The sequence below is a fragment of the Pezoporus wallicus genome, unplaced genomic scaffold (assembly GCF_028554395.1).
Source record: "Pezoporus wallicus isolate ANWC-B61680 ecotype Strahan unplaced genomic scaffold, APGP_CSIRO_Pwel_v1 contig_4722, whole genome shotgun sequence".
In the NCBI taxonomy this organism is placed as follows: domain Eukaryota; kingdom Metazoa; phylum Chordata; class Aves; order Psittaciformes; family Psittacidae; genus Pezoporus; species Pezoporus wallicus.
The window spans coordinates 1,369,057-1,390,502 of NW_026641840.1; the positions used below are offsets into that span (position 1 = coordinate 1,369,057).

The 21,446-nt window shown below is 44.5% G+C and overlaps 1 protein-coding gene across 2 annotated transcripts in view; it reads left to right on the plus strand.

The window, feature by feature from the left end:
• Positions 1-21,446, plus strand: part of EXOC4 (exocyst complex component 4) — a 393,664-nt gene that overhangs the window by 24,652 nt on the left and 347,566 nt on the right. For both annotated transcript variants that reach the window (XM_057425605.1, XM_057425606.1), the window contains exon 3: positions 727-921. In XM_057425605.1, the coding sequence (XP_057281588.1) occupies positions 727-921 (195 nt within the window). The remainder of the gene's footprint in view (positions 1-726; positions 922-21,446) is intronic.

The window sequence follows — 21,446 nt, forward strand, 5'->3', positions numbered from 1 at the left end:
GCCCCTTTAGGCACTGGAGCTGCTCTAAGGTCTCCCCTTCAGGAGCCTTCTCTTCTCCAGGCTGACCCAGCCCAGCTCTCTCAGCCTGGCTCCAGGGTAGAGCTGCTCCACCCCCGTGATGTGATGGCTTTGATAAATAATGGAAATGCTGAATTAAATTGTATCTTAGCTGCAATTTATTCTGATAAAACCTCTCACAAGAAAAAAAGGTATTGCTTGAGTTACTAGGAAGATGGTTATACTCTTAGATAGTCGTGTTTCAAGAAATGGACACCAGACTTGAAGAAAGGAGGAGATGTGCCAGGAGATTTAATAGGCAGATGGAAAATGTTTACAGCAAACAACTTAGTAGTGGCTTATTTGCCTTCACAGAAAATTGAATTCATGTTGTATGCCAAAATACTGAATTGATTTTTGGAACATGTGCAAATAAGCTGCTGGTCATGGTTAATAGGATCCTGTGTGTGTTCATGTTACACCAAAGTGAAATTTCCACTACAGGTAGAAAATATGCTCAAACCCATTTACTATGAAAGCAGTTTGGTTTGTAAGTACTCTATCCTTTCCTTCAGCTAAAGGAATGACCAGAAATGTTCAGGATTTGGTTATAGTTCTGTGTCCTTTTTGGAATTCCTAATGAAGTAAATGCAGGGAAGGGCTGATCTATGTTAGAAGCTGCCAGTTACAGGTCCAGATCTCATTAAACTTTTGCCATGTTGCTTGTAGGTGAAGGAGAACCTGCTGTCATGTAAGATGTTGCTGCACTGCAAGCGGGATGAGCTGCGCAAGCTGTGGATTGAAGGCATTGAGCACAAACATGTCCTGAACTTGCTGGATGAGATCGAGAACATCAAGCAAGTGCCTCAGAAGCTGGAGCAATGCATGGCCAGCAAGCACTACCTCAATGCCACAGACATGCTGGTGAGATGTGGTACCTCGAGTTGGGAACATACTGGTCAGCCATATGGTTGTCTGCAGACAGATCTGTCTGTGCTGCTGTTTCCTGTTTTCCTCCTTAGTTTCCTCTTTTGTCACTTGCTGCTTTCTTGGAGTGGAGTTTCCATTTGGTTTTGTTCTGATCCGTCCTAGCTGGACCTTGGGTGATAGTCTCCCATCCTCTTTGCTTGGCTCTTGTTTTTCAGAGTTGCTTTTACCTGTTCGTGTCCTGATGATTTCTGTTGCCGTCTAGTTCTTTACCCACAACAGTAGGATTCTTTCTGCTTCTGTGATGCAAAACTGAATGCCAGAGTGTATCTGCTCATATTCCTTGTGTGTTTGCCAGAGAATGCCTTCAAGGAAACCTTTTCATTGCCTTATTTTGTTACTGTGTGTTTCTGTTTTACTGTTCTTTTCTTTCTGAGCTGTTCCTTTGAGTACGTTCCTGTTCGACAGGAAAAAGAGTTGGAAATCTTTGTTGTATCACCCCATATTTGTAGAACCCAGACTTGAACTTTATTTCCCTTCTTTCCATTTTAGCTCGTTTTATCTTAAATGTGACTTTCTACAGCTTATTCCCTCTGAAACCTTTTCAATAGTTTGATGTCAGTCTCCTCATCCCATTCTCTGGCATGTGTAGTCCTATCTGGATTTGTGTTGCTGCTTTCACACCCTCTTGTCTGATTTCGCTCTCACCTTCCTGTTGGTTTCTGTTGCTCATGTTCTCTTTTCAAGCCACATGTGGTGCAGTTGTCTTCTGTAATCTGGTCACAACTTTCCCTTTCTTCCTTCTTAAAACCATCTTGCAGGACTTCTCTGAGTCTTGCTCTCCTCAGAGTCTTCACTGTCCTTTTAAATCAGCTCTTGTCTTATATCTTCCATGGGTAATATATCTATTTCTGTTGTGTAGAGTGGAATTTTTAAGCTACTATATAAAATGTATCCTATATGTAAAACCTCTTGGACTTCCTGAAAGCAGATCAGCAGTGCAATGACTTGAAGCAGCATGTGGGAGAGAGCAGTCAGGTTTGGCCAAACTTTTCCTCAGGTTTCTGGTACAGGGAATTGGAGTGGGGTGTTTGTCTGGTGTTTTCAGTTATAAGAGCTAAATAAAGAGTGGTCAGTGTAGGGGGAACCCCACAGTATTCAGACTTAACTGAAGTGTTGGTGCTTTCTTCTACTGATGGACTTGCCTGTCTGCTTGGTTTGGCTTTGCTGTTGTATTTTTCATGCAAAGAAGTTCTTTATTGGAATAATCTCCCCATGGAATTGTTGGTTTCCCTGATGTTGGTCACTGTTAAAATTCATCTGGACAGGGTGCTGGGACACCTATTCTAAGTCGGGCTTTGCCTAGAAAGGTTGGAACAGATGATCCTTGAGGTCCCTTCCAACCTTGGGTTCTATGATTCTATTTATAATATTCAGAAGAAAATTCCAGAGAACAATTAATTTCCTTTCTGGAATATAAGATAGGAAGTGTAAGAAGAAAAATAGCAGTACTTTATAGAATCATAGCCTGTTTTGTGTTGGAAGGGACCTTAAAGCTCATTGAGTTCCAACCCCTGCCACGAGCAGGGATACCTTCCACTAGAGCAGCTTGCTCCAAGCCCGTGTCCAACCTGGCCTTGAACGCTGCCAGGGATGGAGCATTTACCACTTCTCTGGGCACCCTGTGCCAGCACCTCAGCACCCTCACAGGGAAGAACTTCTCCCTTCTATCCAACCTAAATCTCCCCTGTTTCAGTCTGAACCCATCACCCCTTGTCCTATCACTACAGTCCCTGATGAGAAGTATAATAAATACTTAGGACTTATTTATATGCTTTAGAAATGTTTTGCAGTATATGTATTTGAGGTTACTGGCTTGCAATGTATTGTATGTGCAGGTGTTTTTACACCTGTACTTGTAAGGTGTCAGCAAGGTTGCTCAAGGCCACCTTAGAGCCAATAGTAGACCTCACTGAGGTAAAGACTTCTCTGTGCTTTGTTTCTTGTTTGTGTGGTTTTGTTTCCCAGAATAGGATATCTTTTGTAGGAAATCAGATGATAACGATGTAAAAAGCAGCTGTGAGTTTGTTTGGGCTTTTTTGATACATCAAGAAATGCAGAGAGACCTGAAGTGAAAATTGAAGGCCCTATTTCAGCTGTTCCTTGACACTTGCAGTTCTCATTTGGAGACAAGTGTACTTGGAATGAAGCCACAGTTACCTGCCTGCATTTGGAGCTTTGTCACAGGCAGATATCACTGCAGGCTCAGTGGCTTTTGCCATCTCCCTTTAATGCTACCTCTGCAAGACAGTGATGTTGTAATCACTCACTGCCTGCAGCGTAATATCTTCCTCCTTCCGTCTGATATGAATATTACGTAGAATCATTACCGTGCTGTCAGGGCAGCGAAGTGTGTATATAGATCTCTGTCCTTTTGTTTCGTTCCTCCAGGTAAACAGATGCTCATAGCTTATAAAAAGCCCCAAGTGATGTGACAAGGAGCGTGTCTCCCTCCCCCTGAAATTGAAGCACTGATTAATACCGCTGCCTGTAGCCGTGTGATACGTACAGTCCAAATGAGACCTGTGCATTAGGTTGATGCAAGCGCCCTAATGGCATCATTTCTGCTCGCTGCATCCTGCTTCTGCAGCCTGTCCTTTGTATTCCACTCACATTAATTGAAGTAATTTTGCCACTGAAGCATGTTTCAAACCTCTGCATTTAAATTGAAATTTTAATTCCCTTATTGTTTGCAGAAGATGACTGAAGATGGTTTTGTTACAGGTTTCATTAGCACTCCAAACTCTCCAGCTGCTGGTTCTAATGTGCAGTGACTGAGTAATGCTGGCAAGAATTGTTAGTAAAAGAATGGCAGTTTTTCCCAGTAGGACGAACACAATCAGAGGTAGTTTGTGACAGCTTCTTATTTGTAGGAAGGTAAAAATTTGAAGTGGCAGCTTTTTTGTTCCCAGATCTGTATCCACAGATGAGCTTTAGATACCACGTATCCATGTTCTGTGTTCCTTCAGCATCTTGATAATGCACACTTCGGTGCGCAGAGCTGGTAGGAGCAGGTTACCTGTTCTGTAATTGCTTCTAACACAGGTTGTGTTAAAAGAAACCTTAGTTCCAGCCTCCTTTGAATAGTGAAGCTTTGGAGAAATTAGGAGGATCTGGAACAGATAGAACTCTTGTTTCAGATCAAAGATATTTCAGTTTCTGTCTATACTTATTTTAAATTATGAAGTTTTACCTTTTTATGTCAAGAATCTTGTTATTTACACATTAAATTCCTAAAAGTGAAGTTGACTTTCATGTGGCAGTTGAGTGCACGTGGACCATGTGTATTTTTCCTTTAATATAACAAGGGGGCATAGGGGAGAGAGATTTTCTCACCCTCTGGAACTGCCTGAGAGGAGGATGGATCCAGGAGGGGGCTGGGCTCTGCTCCCAAGGAACAGGGGATGGGACAAGAGGAAACGGCCTCAAGCTGCACCAGGGCAGGTTTAGATGGAGCTGAGGAGCAATTCCTTCCCCAGAGGGTGCTCAGGCATTGGAACAGGCTGCCCAGGGCAGGGCTGCAGTCACCGTCCCTGCAAGTGTTCACACACCACGCAGACAAGGCCCTCAGTGCCATGGGTTCAGTGGTGGCCTTGGCAATGGTGGGCAAAGGTTGGACTCTGTCATCTTAAGTGTCTTTTTGGACCTAAATTGTTCTGTGGTCAGGTGCTGAGGGAGGAATTCTGGCTCAGAAGGAGTTCCCTAAGTAAAAGGCCATGGGCACTGTTCAAAGGGTAGAGCAGCAGGGCTGGTGGCAAAAGCAGCTGGGCTTGAAGGTGTAGCTTGCACTTGACCTGAAGGATGAGCTTGGTTGCTGGAAGGTAAGGTTCTGAGTTTTTCTGGTAGAGATGTTTTAGGTGTGCTGTGCAACACTACAGCCAAGCCAGAACTTGGAGCAGAGGGCACACAGCAGGATGGGCAGCAGTGGGCAAGGACTGCAGGTTTCTTGCTTGGAGGAAGCAATTTTTGACTGGTTTCCCCCAGCATTGGTCCGTGTGTTGAAGGGCACTGTGCTGTCTGCCTGGCAGTTACTTAATGAACTCAAGTATGAGAGAGGGCTGTGGGGTTGATGTAATTGTTCTGACTCTACTCTTGACCCATGAGGTGCCCATAGGGAGAAATTATTATTTTCCATTTGCTTAAATAATCAAAGAGATGAAATGCTGAAAACAGTAGAAGGAAGAAATGTTGTTAAATCAAGTAATTAAAGGCTATATCATAATGATTAAATGAAAATTGCTTAGGCTTTCTTTGTATTTACTGGCTCTAACATGTCTAGCTTGGCAAAGTATACAGAGTTTTAGCAAGTCTTCCCATTCCAATAGACCATGAAACACTTCACTCTGAACTTGATTTGTTAAAGCAGGAGTACAGTTTCTTTGGGGTGGGACTGTGTCTGGTAACAAAACACCATGAAACTGCAAAAATGGATCCCTGGGAGATAGGAGTGAGGATAACTGCTGTTTCCAGTTGAAACTCCTTTTGTTAGGAGGATGACAAGTAGGAAGAATGAAGGTGGAGAGAAGGAAGTATGGAGCCCTTGGACTAGACTTAACTTCACACTTCGCTGTGTTAAGAGCTAGGAACTGATTCATATGTGTGTTTTACTCAAGAGCACATCCTTCTCCTTTAGCCTGCCTGTCTTTGTTCCAGGGAATACAAAGCTGAAGTGACAGTACCTTGCTTGTCAAGAAGTAGGCCAGGGAACACTCCACCACCTACTTCTCTTTCCTTTTCAATGTTAAGGATTTACAGTTCCGTTTCCTTATGTCAGGGAAAGAATTAATCAATGTCTCCTGCTCTGCTTCTTGAAGTGAATAACACCACCTGGTTTTTCTCAGAGTAGATCTGTGGTGGTGCCAGTTTGCTCACATTCTAGAGTGGAGCCAATGGCTGTTACTGTTGTTGCATTGAATTAAATGCACTTTGTGCAGAGTCCAGCCAGGGTACACCTTGGTCCAAGGGAGATTGGTCCTGTGCAGGTAAATGCAGCTTCATTAAAGCACACTGAGCTCACACTGGTATCCTTATGATGCATTCAATGGATTTTTGCTCAGCTCCTTCAGAACATGTGTATGAGACCCATCTCCCTGTGATAAGATCTCTATCAGGTTGAGTTTTTGAAGAGCATCGCTTCATTGTGAAGTCTGACTTTTATATCAGGAGCACACCAGATGCAGATCCATTGTCTTCATGTGTATTTTACACAAAATACTTGCCAACCTCATGGGGGAGAGCTTCTTCCTTATATCTAACTTGAACTTCCCCTGTTTCAGCTTGAACCATCACCCCTTGTCCTGTCACTACAGTCCCTGATGAAGAGTCCCTCTCCAGCATCCTTGTAGCCCCCTTCAGACACTGGAAGCTGCTCTGAGGTCTCCACGCAGCTTTTCTTCTCCAGGCTCAACAGCCCCAATGTTCTCAGCCTGCCTCCACACAGGAGGTGCTCCAGCCCCTGATCATCCTCATGGCGTCCTCTGGACTTGCTCCAACAGCTCCATGTCCTTTTTATGTTGAGGACACCAGAACTGCACTCAATACTCAAAGTGAGGTCTCACGAGAGCAGAGTAGAGGGGAAGGATCACCTCCTTTGACCTATTGGTCATGCTCCTTTTGATTATAATGTGTTCTCAGGAAACACTGGATATTTGTAGCCTTGGGCATCGTTAAGAGTGTTAATTTTTGGTACTTGGATGTAGCTGCTACCTGTGGCTTTCCTTGGTATCCTACAAGGAGACTCTTTCAGTTACAAGGACTGTGTAGTGAGCAGCCTTCCTAGACTATGAGTAGTGTGGAATAATGAAATAAAGAAAACTGGGAACACAGTTCTCAGTGTGCATATTATTTACTGTCAGCCTTTCAGCTGGAACAATGAAAATCAATAAAAGCAGCCTTTCATTTTGTTCTTGCATTTCTCATGGCAGAGCTGGGATTCAGGTAGTGGTGTGAAACAGTTTCATATATTGGAATTAATGCCATAGGTGGAAATAAGACTTTTGTTGGTTTGGGAATCTGTAGAAATGCTTTTATTACATTTAAATTTTGGCCCTGCTTGAAGTTTGCTTCTGAATTACAAAACCAGTAATATTTTCCCAGTACTTCATGCCTTGAAGTCTTTCCCCAGCTAACACTGAGTCTCATCATCATTGATCTCATTGATTACAAGGAAGCCTTTTAGGAAACAAAGTTGAGAAGCTGACATCTCAAGGGTTGTATCTCATTTCAGGTTACCCACTGAGGTGTGTTAAGTGCTTATCCTTAAAGGAACTCTCTTGTATTAGTTTTTACTGGTTGGCAAACCCTGTGATTTCTTTAGCTGTGTGGTTGAGGTACGGATGAGAAGGAGCGCAGATTTGGTTTTAAGTTGTTGTATACCTAGGATGTGTTCAGGTGATTCACACATAAACATGGAAATCATAGAATGGTAGGAAGGTTTGTGTTGGAAGGGACCTTAAAGCTCCTCCAGTTCCAAGCCCCTGCCATGGGCAGGGACACCTTCCACTAGAGCAGCTTGCTCCAAGCCCCTGTGTCCAACCTGGCCTTGAACACTGCCAGGGATGGGGCAGCCACAGCTTCTCTGGGCACCCTGTGCCAGCGCCTCAGCACCCTCACAGGGAAGAACTTCTAATATCTCATCTCAACTTAATACCGTACCTTTGCTCAGATGCAAGGATTTATTAGTAGTATTTGTCTGCCTTCAGGGAACATGGTAAAGCTTTAGTGATTAAGTTTGGTAGATGACTTTGAAGTTCTTTATATGAGAAGCATTAATGCTACGTATTGTTAAAAGATTTCTCCCAATTTTTCTGTATCCTTTTTAAATTCTATTTTCTAATATATTTATAATAGTAAACTTGCTTGGCTGAGTTTAGAGAAATCAGAACATGGAACATCTTTCCTTTGGGAGCATCTTATCATTTTCCCCTCACTACACTTACCAATAACTTTGTCTCATTCTTTTCACCCTATAATTTCCATTATCTGAGGCAGTCTGTTGCATTCAGCTGTAAGTACCTAATCCTGCTTTATTTGCATTGACTCATGCTTGACCTCAGCCCCTCATCTCTTAATGCACCAACAAGCATTGATATCTTTCTAGAGTGTTATAGGGTGACTGTTAACTAATAACAACCATTCATTTAAGCTGATGAGAGTTTATTAAATGAGAAAACATGCTGTAATGAAGGTGGAGTAGAGGTGTTGGCATCACTTTATGGTGAAAGTGAGATGTAGCTACACAAGACCCTGTCCTTAATGAAAGGGGGAGGCATCCATAATGTTATGATCTGTGCTGCTGGGAATGGGCATTTCTGAATATAAAATTTGATCTTTTCTTATTATAGCTGCAGTGATGAGAAGTCGTTTGCTTTATCCTGTGAGACATTCACATTCTTATCACTTCAGCTCTGAACAGAGTTGATGTTTTTTGGAAACATGGAAAGCGGTCTTTCCATGAAATATTTTATGAACTCTGGATTTTATGAACTCTGGATTTTGTGAACTCTGGTTCAGGCATAATTCTGTCCATAGTAAAATACTGGAACAAGCACCATAAGAAATTGACTGGCACAGGTTGCCCAGAGGAGCTGTGGCTGCCCCATCCCTGGCAGTGTTCAAGGCCAGGTTGGACACAGGGGCTTGGAGCAAGCTGCTCTAGTGGAAGGTGTCCCTGCCTGTGGCAGGGGGTTGGAACTGAGCTGAATAGGTCATATATGAAGATTTGGGTACAGTGTGCTTGATTGAGGAGACACTGTTTTTCTTATACTACAGGTTAATGTTACCTTTTGTGGATGTATGAATTCTGTAATAAAAAGAAGTAAATTAATAGACGAAGAGCTAATTGGAAGGAGTTAAAGATTCCTTTAATAAGACAGATGAGAAGCAGGGAGCATGAAATCCTCTCTTCTTCCTGTCTATCTTGCTGTCTTGAAGACAGCAAGAGAATTGATTTGCTAAACTGGGCTTGCATTAAAAGGAAAATCCTGATGTTTTACTTAAATGCATTAGGACGTATGTCGTGGTTTAAGCCCAGTTAACCATGCAGCTCACTCGCTCACTTCCCCTCCTCCCTCCCCCCTGCTTCCAGAGGGATGGGGAGGAGAATGGAAAGAATGTAGCTCCCACTGGTTGAGATAAGAGCAGCCCAGTAACTAAGGTATAACACAAACCACTGCTGCTGCCACCAATGATAATAATAAGGGAAATAACAAGGGAAGAGAATACAACCGCTCACCACCCACCAACCGATACCCAGCCTGACCGAGCAGTGATCTAACCCTTCTGGGTAACTGCCCCCAGTTTATATGCTGGGCATGATGTGCTGTGGTATGGAATACCTCTTTGGTCAGTTTGGGTCAGGTGTTCTGTCTCTGCTTCCTCCCGGCTTCCCCTCCTCCCTGGCACAGCATGAGGCTCACAAAGTCCTTGGTCAGAGTAAACATGACTGAGCAGTAACTAAAAACATCGGTGTTATCAGCACTGTTCCCAGGCTGAAAGTCAAAACCATAGCACTGTGCCAGCTGCTAAGACTGAGAAAAATGACTGCTACTGCTGAACTCAGGACAGACGCCATTGTTATATATATATCATTCATACAGAGAGGAGACTTTTTGGATAGAGACGGTTCTGAAAAAACACACTTTTCTTAATGGCAATTAAACTAAATGCATTAAATGAAGAGACAAAGTATGGCAGGGAAAAGTGAAAGAAGAAGACCATTGGGTTGTTTGTGCTGCCTTCACAGTACCTGTAACTATATTGCCAGTCCCTGGGAGTGCTCCAGTGAGATTTAATATAGATGTCTGTGCAAGGTCAGCCCAAAGGTGATCTTAGGTCAGTGCTTTGCCTGATGCAGAGGCTGCTGGAAGGGGGAGTGAGGACAGAGCAAGCAATCACAGTCCTTTCCCAGAACACTCTGAGCTTCCAGCACTTAGCAATATGCAGCTTTTGATGGAAAAGCTGATGCCCTTTGTGCTGAATAGCACTCTAGAGATGTTTCTTCCTTGTGTTTTCCCTGTCCCTTTTTGCTCCAGTTTCAGCTTTTGGCTTCAGGGCTGTCCTTTAGCAGAGGTGTGTTGCTGCCCTGTGTGACACAATGACACCGAATCTTTCAGTTGCTAATTTCACCTTATTGCCCAGGAGCTGCTGAGGGTTGGAGGCACACAGCTATCACAGGTACTGGGGCAGTATATGTCTCATCCCCATCAAGACATCACTCTAATGGAAACAATCTTGGGCAATTCCATGCTGCCAGTGGGTACTCTGACTTCCCCATTTCAGGGAAGTCATTTGAAGGGAAGTCCAAGTGAGCAGTTGGATAATCCCCTCTCATTGTTTTTGGCTGCTCTGTTCCTTCAGCACTGCTTTTGGTTTCAGCACTTCTGGACTGGAAAGACATTGATGTATTACAGTGAGTGGAGGAGGGAGTAGAATGATTGATGGGTGACAGGACTGAGGCAAATTCCAAGGCATTAAATTCATGGAGCTGGAGTAAAGGATGGCAAGTGAGGACCACAATTTCATACACATTTTAAAGTTTATAGAGGGAAACAGTAAGTTAGGTTGGGTCAGTGCCATTTTAACACTTAAATGTAAAGGATGTTTGTGCTTTGTGTTAGTGTAGTTATAACAGATTTGCTTTGATGCTTTTATAAAGTAGGAGTAGTGGTTTTATCAGCAGGAGAAAAAGGCAAGTTCTGCAAGATGTAGCAATGTAAGAAGGACGTGGAGCTGTTGGAGCAAATCCAGAGGAGGCCACAAAGATGATCAGGAGTTGGAGAACCTCTCATATGAAGACAGGCTGAGAACATTGGGGCTGTTGAGCCTGGAGAAGAGAAGCTGCGTGGAGACCTCAGAGCAGCTTCCAGTGTCTGAAGGGGGCTCCAAGGATGCTGGAGAGGGGCTCTTCATCAGGGACTGTAGCAACAGGACAAGGGGTGATGGGTTCACACTGAAATGGGAAGTTCAGATTGATATAACCCCACAAACAAGTAGCCCTTTTACCATGTTCCTGTATGTATGTTTTTCCCTGTCCTTCCCCATCAAACAAGCTGCCACTGACAGCTCATCTTGGGAAGAGCTGTTTTCTTGCAGCCTGAGCACTTTTTGCGTGCGTGTAGCTCTGGCTCTTTCAAACTAATCTTTTAAACTTCCCCTTTCTGCTGCAGTCATCCACATCACTCCCCCTTCTTGCATCAGTCAGTCAGCAAATCTTTTCATCTTGAGAAGGGGAGTAAGCTCAGCTATGTCCAGAGTACTGCAAAGGAGTCACCTTCTGTAGTCCTCAGTCATTTATAGCTCTTTGTTTGCTTTTAGCTCAATTCTTTCAAGACTGTTTAAAGGTGAACAAAATTGATAGCAATTTCTTCATCATCTCAATATCCAGTATGTTAATCAACACTCGGTGCTGTTCGTCATCAGTGTTGTACAGCTACTCATTAATCATCACATCCTGTGTGTACCTTTTCTCCCTTTCCTGTTTTTAAGGGGAAGGAGCAGTGACAATCAGGGATAGGTGGTGTTGATTTGTGCTTTTCCTGTTTTCCATGCTTTTTAGCTAAAAGCTCCCTGCTTGAGAACCATCTGGGGGTTCTTTAAGTTCAGGGTCGTTTGTCTTGATAGCAGCTCACCCTTTGCTGTACACTGGCCTGTGGCAGTTTGATAGCAGAGAGCTTGCAGTCTTTGGATTTAAGCGTAGCCTAGGTGCAAGTTTTCCATGTGTCCCATTATTTGCATGTCCTGCCTTCAAAGGCAGCAACTTTTCAGCCTCATCTTGATTCACCTTGCAACCGAAATATAGAACAAATTTGGAGATGAATCAGAGAATGGTTTGGCTTGGGAGGGACCTTGTGTATAATTCCTCCCTTAGACACCTTTGTGGTGGTAGAAGGTTGAGGATCAGTTCTCTAAGGCATTATCTGCTCTTCTGTCTGTTGGAGTAATTTCTGTAGAGACAGACCATCATTTGTAGCTGTTCTGCTGTTTTCCCCAGTGCAAATTCCCAACAGCTGGAGTATGAGTGAGCACCTTCCTGCTCCTTAAACTTTAGAGGTTAGATCCTTACTGACACAAGTCAGGTGCTGGCTGAATTCAGTGAGCTGCTTGTTCAGATCTGGCTACACATGTTTAAGGTATTTCTTAGTCCTTTTCCTTTCCTGTACTCTTGAAAACGAGTTCCTATAGAAGCAGTACATCAATTCTCCTCCTTTTAAATGTCAGCATTGTCTTACTCACCCAGCAAAGCAGCTGAAACCTTCTCAGTTGTTGCTATTTATTTGCTGCTTTATTCAAAGGGTTCAGCTTTTTCCCTTTGTCAGACTGTGTGTGATGTGACTTCTTTTGCTTCAAATGGTGACCCAGCACATTGCTTCCTTTTAACCTTTCTCAGTTGTTTGTTCATGTTTCCTTTTCTGTTGTGTGAACTCAGGATAAGCTGGTACCCCAGCCCCAAAGCATTTAGTTTTCTAGTTTGAACAATCATTATTCTGAGGTTTTAACCTGAAGAAGCACCTGCTTATAGAAACATGGAACAGTTTGGAATAGACCTTAAAGCTCATCCAGGTCCAACCCCTGCCATGGGCAGGGCCACCTTCCACTAGAGCAGCTTCCTCCAAGCCCCATCCAACCTGGCCTTGAGCACTATCAAGGGTGGAGCAGCCACATTTCTTATCTTCTCACAGGCTTCCAGGACTGTAGAGGTCTAGAATTAACACACAAAAATTCCTCTCTTTTCACAACTATTTTACATTGCTTTTTGGAAAATAAGAAGGGGAGATTTTATAACAGTCTTGAAATACCCAAAGGAGCTACAGGAAACCTGGAGAGGGGCTTTGGACAAGGGGAATGGCCTTAAGCTGCCAGAGAGGAGACTGAGCTGAGCTCTTAGGCAGAAGCTCTTCCCTGTGAGGGTGCTGAGGTGCTGGCACAGGGTGCCCAGAGAAGCTGTGGCTGCCCCATCCCTGGCAGTGTTCAAGGCCAGGTTGGACAGAGGGGCTTGGAGCAAGCTGCTCTAGTGGAAGGGGTCCCTGCCTGTGGCAGGGGTTGGAGCTGGAGGAGCTTTAAGGTGCCTTCCAACACAAACCAGTCTGGGATTCTACAAGATTCAAATACTGGTGAAAAACCTGTTCAGGGAATGTGCAGCTTTACCTGTGTTTGGCCAAAGTCAGGAAAGAACAAAGAGTTTTAACAAATCTCTTACTAGTGCTTAGGTTCTACTTTGTTATAAACTGCTAAATTAAACCCTTCCAAGCGGGATGTTACAATCAGCAAATGTTTTGCTACATGTTCTTTTTAAGGCAATTAAGCCCTGCTATAAACTGCCTGTAACCTTTAAACAAGCTGCAGAGAGCTTCTGGTGCCACTGTTATTTCCTCTAAAATGGGGGTTTTAGCTCATACAAAGCAGAGCTCTTTTTCCAGGCTTGCTTCGTTGAGCCTTATTTTCTAGGGGTAATAATGAGTACAATAATAAGTAGATAAGTAGATTTTAGCATCCAGAATAACTGTCATAGAATCATAGAACGGTTTGGGTTGGAAAGGACCTTAAGATCATCCAATTCCAACCCCCTGCTATGGGCAGGGATACATTATCTAAATCAAATTCTGTTGTAATCCAAACCAATACTTTGAGTTAAATGAAGTGATTTTGTATTTAAGTGTGGCTCTTGGGTTATTTAAGCCAAATTCTGTTGTAATCAGGCCAATGTTTTAATTATGATATGACTGAATACAGCGTTTTTGTATTTATTTGTGGCTTTCAATTGAGGAGACAGACCTCTTTCAGAGTTCAAAAAAGGCAGAATAAAGGTGGTGGGGGGGATTATCTATGGTTTCTTTTGGCACTATTTGCATGGTAAATCATCTCTTTAAAGAAGAGCAACCAGATGTTTGTTGATTGATTCACCTTCCAGCTGTTTTCTTTTGTTGTAGCTCCTCTCTGCATCCCAACCACTGCCAAAAGATAAGTGTAGAGGAGCTCTTTGACCTATAATGATTTTTATGGCCAGGTATTCAAACATAAAATGCCATTATCTCCCCCAGCCTCAGAAGTGAATATTAATCACTTATTTCCATTTAGGTAAGCCAGGTGGGTGTGAGAAAGGGGCTTGAAGGACTCTCAGCTGCTTATTCTGGCCCCTGAAACCACTTGTAGCTCTCTTCTGTACATCTCATTTTCAGGTTCTCTGAGAAAAGGCTGCTATTCCATTATCAGTCTTAACCAGAGCCTTGTAGTGTTAATTCTTCTCCTCTATGTACATTTCTACATCTATTAGTCCTTTTGTTAGTATGAATAGCACACAGTAGGTAATAGGAGTATTAAAGACCAGGTAACTACTTGGGAAATGTAGCCTAAGCTGAGGGAAGAAAAGAAAGAGAAGAAAATCTAATTAAATGTGATACCATTGCATGTTTTAGAGCATCTTTAATCATCATTATCCAAGGTGCTTCCCACAGTGAGGATAAGGAGCAAAAAGCAGGGCTGGTGTGGTAATTCCACCCTTAGTTCCGTGTGCGTGTGCAGGGTGGCAGTGACAGGGAAAAGGTCTGGTTCTCTCACTAGCTTTTGGATAACACAGTGTCAGGCTCAGTCACACTGTGTGCCGTTATGTGGATGTCCTACTCTGGTATTAGCAGGCTCAGAGACAGCAGATGAAGGGAAGTAACTATGTACTTGTGAGGCTGCATCTGGAGTGCGAGTTCTGGGGGACCCTCTGCAGGAAAGGTATGTTCCTTTACTTGTATGGGAATAGGAACATTCAGGAGTGAGTACAATGGAGAGCCCCCAAGGTGGGTTGGGGTTAGAAGCACTTAATGTATTGGGAGATGCTGCAGGAGTTGGGTTTGTTCAGCCTGCAGAGAACAGTGCCTTTTTTGGTGCTGTGACCATCTAAAAGTGTTGGAGGGAAAATCATGGAATCATAGAATGGTTTGGGTTGGAAGGGACCTTAAAGCTCATCCACTTCCAACCGCCTGCCATAGACAGGGACAACTAGACCAGGTTGCTCCAGGAATGGAGGCAGGCTCCTCTCAGAAGTGTGCAAACAAGAAGCAACTATTAGCACTTTTTGTGGGAGAAAGTTACTGGACATAAGGAGAAAACTTCTCCCCATGAGAGGGATTAAACACCGGGAGCAAGAGACCAGAGAGACTGTGAATCCTCATGCTTGGAGATTTCCATACCTTGACTGGAGGCCCTGAGCCTGGTCTAACATTGAAGTTAGCATTGCTTTTAGCAGCAGGGTGGACTGGAAACCTCCAGAGGTTCTTTCCAAGCTGGATAGGTAGTGTTCTGCTAACAGTATGGATGCTTGTTCTTGGCTACCAAAATTCTTTGACTTGAATTGACTCAAGTGTGTGCTGGCTGCCATTACACTGATGTGTAACTGGGTGACTGTGCCATACGTCTGAGCAACTACAATAATTTCTCCCCCTAGTATATGGGGATTGTGCATTTGCTATTGCTCTTCAGTAGGTGTGAATAGCCTTTAGCCTCAGCACTATCCTTAATGGCTGGTGCCCTATGGGATGGTTCAAATGCCTTTTCTTTTTCATGTGCCACAAGCTTTTTGAAGCAAAGATGAGTGTGGCAGAAACTGTGTTGTTCTAGCAATAGACAACAGGATGGTTTAACCTGCCAGAGGAGAGACTGAGCTCTTAGGCAGAAGCTCTTCCCTGTGAGGGTGCTGAGGCGCTGGCACAGGGTGCCCAGAGAAGCTGTGGCTGCCCCATCCCTGGCAGTGTTCAAGGCCAGGTTGGACACAGGGGCTTGGAGCAAGCTGCTCTAGTGGAAGGTGTCCCTGCTTATGGCAGGGGGTTGGAGCTGGAGGAGCTTTGAGGTCCCTTCAAGCCAAACCACTCTGATTCTATGGTTTGTACTTCTCTACACGTCGAGCTGTTTCATTTCCCAGCCCTTCTTTTGAAGGGAGCGTTCAAAACGCTGCTGGAGAACTGAAATAATCCCAAGCTTGCTTTAATGTACTGAACATATTAAAACTGATGTGGAAATGGTGTAGCCTTTAAGGCTTTTCTATTCTTAATTGTTCAAAGTACTAAAATTAAAATCCTAAAGGCTGATATAAGTAATTAGCAGTGAAGGGCTCCGTCTGGCTGAAGACTCCAGATAACTTTGGAATGAAGGAGTGGGAAAATTAGAGATGCCATTTAAATATGAAATCCCTATTTTTTTTAAAGCTATTATTCAAGAAGGAGCCAGTTGCCTTTTAAAATCTGAAAAGCTTTTCACGTTTAGGGGTAGTGTGAGCAATATGAATGCATTCAACCCCCAGCATTTAGTTTTCTCTCTAGAATGTGCTTCTTTTTTCCTTGATTTATTCTTTATACCATAACCAGAGGAGCAGCACGCACAACAAAAAATAGTAACCCAAATATCGGGGGTTTTCTACTGAATTAAGGTTTTCTAACTGAAGGAGTCACTACTAACTTGAGGAGCATCAGTATTTATGGTGTACTTTGAGCTGTTAGTGCTTTGCTCAGCCTGTCTCCACTCACCTCCTTTTGCATACCAGGGTGTGGAATGGGAGCAGGTTAAGAACAACCAGTTGAAATGGAATGCCCAAGTTGAGAGAGTTGATGATGCAACAGTAAATCTTGATCACCTTAAAGTATTTTTATCATGTACTTGGGTCTCTTGCATAATGTAAGTGATGGTTTGTTACACAATGAGTGGGGGCATGAAGTTCTGGTCCTGATTTCGACTTTGCCAGTGACAGACAATGGATAGTCCCCATTTGGGAATTCAACTTTTGAGGTCTTCTGGTCTTATTTTTGGTGCTCATGTTGTTTTCCTTGGCTGCATGTGGCACTGGCTGTGTTCTCAGCTGACCCACCATGGGGGGTTTCCAGGTCCCTTTGTAACCTTACTCCTGCTCAGGATGGTTGACCAGCTTGTTGACATGATCCAGAGGAATACTTGGGCTTTAAAGCTAATTATAAACTATTTCTGCTTGTGCTTCCAAGTAGTCAACAGAGTTGTTGTTACTGTTACTGCTCTCCCTTTTTTTTTCCATCAATAGAATCATAGAATAGTTAGGGTTGGAAGGGACCTTAAGATCATCCAGTTCCAACCCCCTGCCATGGGCAGGGACACCTCCCACTAAACAGTGTCTCCCAAGGCTCTGTCCAGCCTGGCCTTGAACACCACCAGGGATGGAGCATTCACAGCTTCCTTGGGCAACCCATTCCGGTGCCTCACCACCCTCACAGGAAAGAACTTCTTCCTTAGATCCAATTTAAAGTTCCCCTGTTTCAGTTTTAACCCATCACCCCTTGTCCTATCACTACAGTCCCTAATGAAGAGTCCCTCCCCAGCATCCCTATAGGCCCCCTTCAGATACTGGCAGGCTGCTCTGAGGTCTCCACGCAGCTTCTTTTCTCATCTGTCTCTAACTCTTCATCTCCCTGCTCTGGACAGCAAAGCTGTTGTGATGACAATGTGGTTATTTGCTGAAACTGAATTTTAAGAACTGACTCTTCTCAGGATAGCAGGGGGGACACAAGCTTGGAAGGTTTTCCTTGTAACAGATCCATTGTTAGCTCTATCTGTAGTGTATTTTTGATCTTATGCATTCTTTGTAGACATCTTTGCTTCATTTTAGTTGCCTCTGCTCCTGTTCTGTGGTAGGTTGTCGAGCACAAAGTAGACAAAGGTTTTAGTGACATATTATGTATTCTGAAGCATCATCTGGGGCGCTGCTTTATAGCTTGCTTGTTGCCAGCACTTAAATCATCTTTCTGTTAGTAAAACTACAGAAGTGGAAAACCCTTTCTGGTTTTAAACATCATGCTTCTACTTGTTGTCACCTAAACCAGGTATAGACCTTACCTTGACTTCCATAATCTTGGACTGAGCCTCAGCTGCTTTCCAGCCCTACATGAAAGCTTTTCTTTTGTGCTTTATCTTGATAATTGCTGGTAATGGGAAATGGAATCTCCGAAGATAAACCAGTGGTGAAGTGAGGCCTGACTGGAGCGGGGTGGCCTCAAGTGAAAAGGCTTTGAGAGTACCTGGTGTTGAAACCTGGCTGTAGAGTGCAATCACTGAGTGCCATTTAGCAAGGACACGAATACAAGCTGGTCTGGCTGCAAATATGAAGTGTCAGAGGTGCCATCAAAAATTAAACCCCCAAGCCCCTTTCCCCCCATGGAAACCCCACAGCTTTCTGCAGAAGAAGAAAGGTCTGAGTATAGAAATGTGGGGGTTTGGGTTGGTTTTATGTTTTTAAGCGCACTAAATGGTTGGCTGTTCCATTTTTTGTTAAAAGATGTGTTTGAAAGCTGTCCTGAAGGGATGTGATCTAAAAAGGTCTTGACAGGTTGGAGATGTGGGCCTGTGAGAAGCTCATGAAGTTCAACGTGGCCAAGTCCAAGGTCCCACACATGGGACAGAGCAATCCCAAGCACAGACAAAGGCTGAGGGAGAGTGGATGGAGCAGCCTTGAGGAGAAGGACTTGGGGGTGTTGGTCCATGAGAAGCTCCCCATGACCCAGTTTCAGTGTGTGCTTGAGCCCAGAGCCCCCCTGTGTGCTGGGCTGCACCCCCCAGAGCGTGAGCAGCAGCTCAGGAAGGGGATCCTGCCCCTCTGCTGTGCTCTGGGGAGACCCCCCCTGCAGTCCTGATCCAGCTCTGGGGCAGCAGCACAAGAGGGACGTGGAGCTGTTGGAGCGAGTGCAGAGGAGGCCATGGAGATGCTGCGAGGGCTGGAGCAGCTCTGCTCTGGAGCCAGGCTGAGAGAGCTGGGCTGGGTCAGCCTGGAGAAGAGAAGGCTCCTGAAGGGGAGACCTGAGAGCAGCTCCAGTGCCTAAAGGGGCTGCAGGAAACCCAGAGAGGGGCTTTGGACAAGGGCCTGTGGGGCCAGGCCAAGGGGAATGGCTTTAACCTGCCAGTGGGGAGACTGAGCTGAGCTCTTAGGCAGAAGCTCCCTGTGAGGGTGCTGAGGCGCTGGCACAGGGTGCCCAGAGAAGCTGTGGCTGCCCCATCCATGGCAGTGTTCAAGGCCAGATTGGACACAGGGGCTTGGAGCAAGCTGCTCCAGTGGAAGGTGTCCCTGCCCGTGGCAGGGGTTGGAACTGGATGAGCTTTAAGGTCCCTCCAACCCAAACCAGTCTGGGATTCTGTGTTGGTCTTAATTTTGAGAGCAACTGACTCTTTAGAAACTGAGAAGATAAATTAAGAGATGAACGATCTGAGTGCAAGGCTTTCAGTTTTTGTTGCTTGTGTTTTAGATAATAAGATTCCTGGCTGTCTTAGAACCTTTTTATTGTAATTTTCCTGCTTCTTTTATTTCTTCCCTTGCTGCATTTTCCTCTCTCAGCTTCTCAGTTTGACAAATGTTGTTCCTGGCTTTGTTCTTGCTTTGCTGAAGTTGCTGGCAGCCTGCAGGGCAGTGATGAATGCCTGCAGCTCCCCTCCAGTGCCTGGGGAAGTTCAAGGGATTGAAGAACTTGGGGTACATCTTGCCTGCCAAAGGAAGAGGCTGAAAATCAGCACTTACTCTTGTGTCCAAGGTTTCCAAGCTGTGTCTGCTGAACCATCTCCACTGGTTCTGCAGCTTTTTAGGGAGAACCCAATCTGTTGTTTTGCTTGATCTGTGGTGTGGTTTTGTGGTGTTCTGTGGCCAAACTTCCCATAACTGTTCACAGATAGGTACTGGGAAGAAAGAGGATGGAGTGCCATGGGGTAGTGGTGGTCTTGGCAGTGCTTGGGTAATGGTTAGACTTGGTCTTAAATGTCTTTTCCGGCCTGGTTGATTCTGTGATTCTATAGGGCTTGGTGTTGAGTGATGAATATCCCCTGAATGGTGCTGAATGTGCAGGGTTGTTGAGTTTGGCAGAAGCCTGTTGAGACCTCTGTGATTAATACTGTGACACACATTGTTTCTTAAGGCCAAGCTCTATCCTGAAGACTGGCAGCAAGTGCACATTCTCATCATCCATGCAGACAATAGAACTTCATAGTTAGGGACTTCCTGTCAAAAGTTCTCAGGAAGAAGGTAAAAGTGCAGCTTCCTCTCATAAACTGCTCTGAATTCCAAAAGCCTGATGGCCCCAAAGCTCTGTCAGGGTCATTCATGATTTGAAGGCAAGCAAAGCAATACGGTGTTGATAGATGTTCTTTTGGTATAGTTAATATTTACTGGTATTGAGGGAGCAGACCTCAGCTTGGCTGTCTGCTTCCTGTATCTCCTTGCTTTTAATTTTTAATGTTTAGCTGACAGATTTGCTATAAACTTAAATCCTGAAGTGGCAGCAAATGTCTTCTTTCACTAATGATATCTTTTAGTTAGTAGGGATTTTATCTATTTTAAATCTCTGTGTGCAAAACATGCTATTTCTAGTTCGTTACAGCATCAGCTCTGAGGTTTTGAACACTGCAGAGGGATTTTATTTCATTTCATTATTTTGTATAACTGTGGAAGTGCTTTATTAACTAGTGAGAAAAACAAGTGAACTGGGAGAGATGCTAATTTGCAGTGTTGCTTTTGTGCACTGATTTTTCATTCCTGATGCCTGTTGTCCATGTTTGCTTTAAAGATATAAATGGATGCTGCGAGGGCTGGAGCAGCTCTGCTCTGGAGCCAGGCTGAGAGAGCTGGGCTGGGTCAGCCTGGAGGAGAGAAGGCTCCTGAAGGGGAGACCTGAAAGCAGCTCCAGTGCCTAAAGGGGCTGCAGGAAAGCTGGAGAGGGGCTTTGGACAAGGGCCTGTGGGGACAGGCCAAGGGGAATGGCTTTAACCTGCCAGAGGGGAGACTGAGATGAGCTCTTAGGCAGAAGCTCTTCCCTGTGAGGGTGCTGAGGCGCTGGCACAGGGTGCCCAGAGAAGCTGTGGCTGCCCCATCCCTGGCAGTGTTCAAGGCCAGGTTGGACACAGGAGCTTGGAGCAAGCTGCTCTAGTGGAAGGTGTCCCTGCCCATGGTAGGGGATTGGAACTGGGTGAGCTTTAAGGCCCCTTCCAACCCAAACCAATCTGATTCTATGGTATCAAGATATTGAGCACACATGGAGATGCCTTTGCATTTTCTCCAGCAGCAGCAGAAGATGCCGTAGCTGACAGGGGGATCGTGCTATCACTAGAGAGGTGATATTTCTGAAGAAGCTGAATGAACACTGGTATCACCGAGCAGGGACAGATGCCTCTCGCTCAGCATGGTACCAAAGGACAGTGCTAAAAAAAGGTGAATGAACTGTTACAGCTTCTGTGCTGTAGGTACCAGCAAGGAAGAACCCTCACACTGACTATGCATGTCCAGAGGCCGTTGGACCCCAACACTAACAACAGAATAGTCCTTAAAGAGACCTGACCTGGCCTAACCCAGTAAAACAGCACAGAAAGACTGTGCTGCACCTAAAACTTTCTGTCAGGGGGTTGGAACTGGGTGAGCTTTAAGATCCCTTCCAACCCAAACCAATCTGTGACTCTCTGAAATCAGGTTTTTCAGGGTGTAGTGC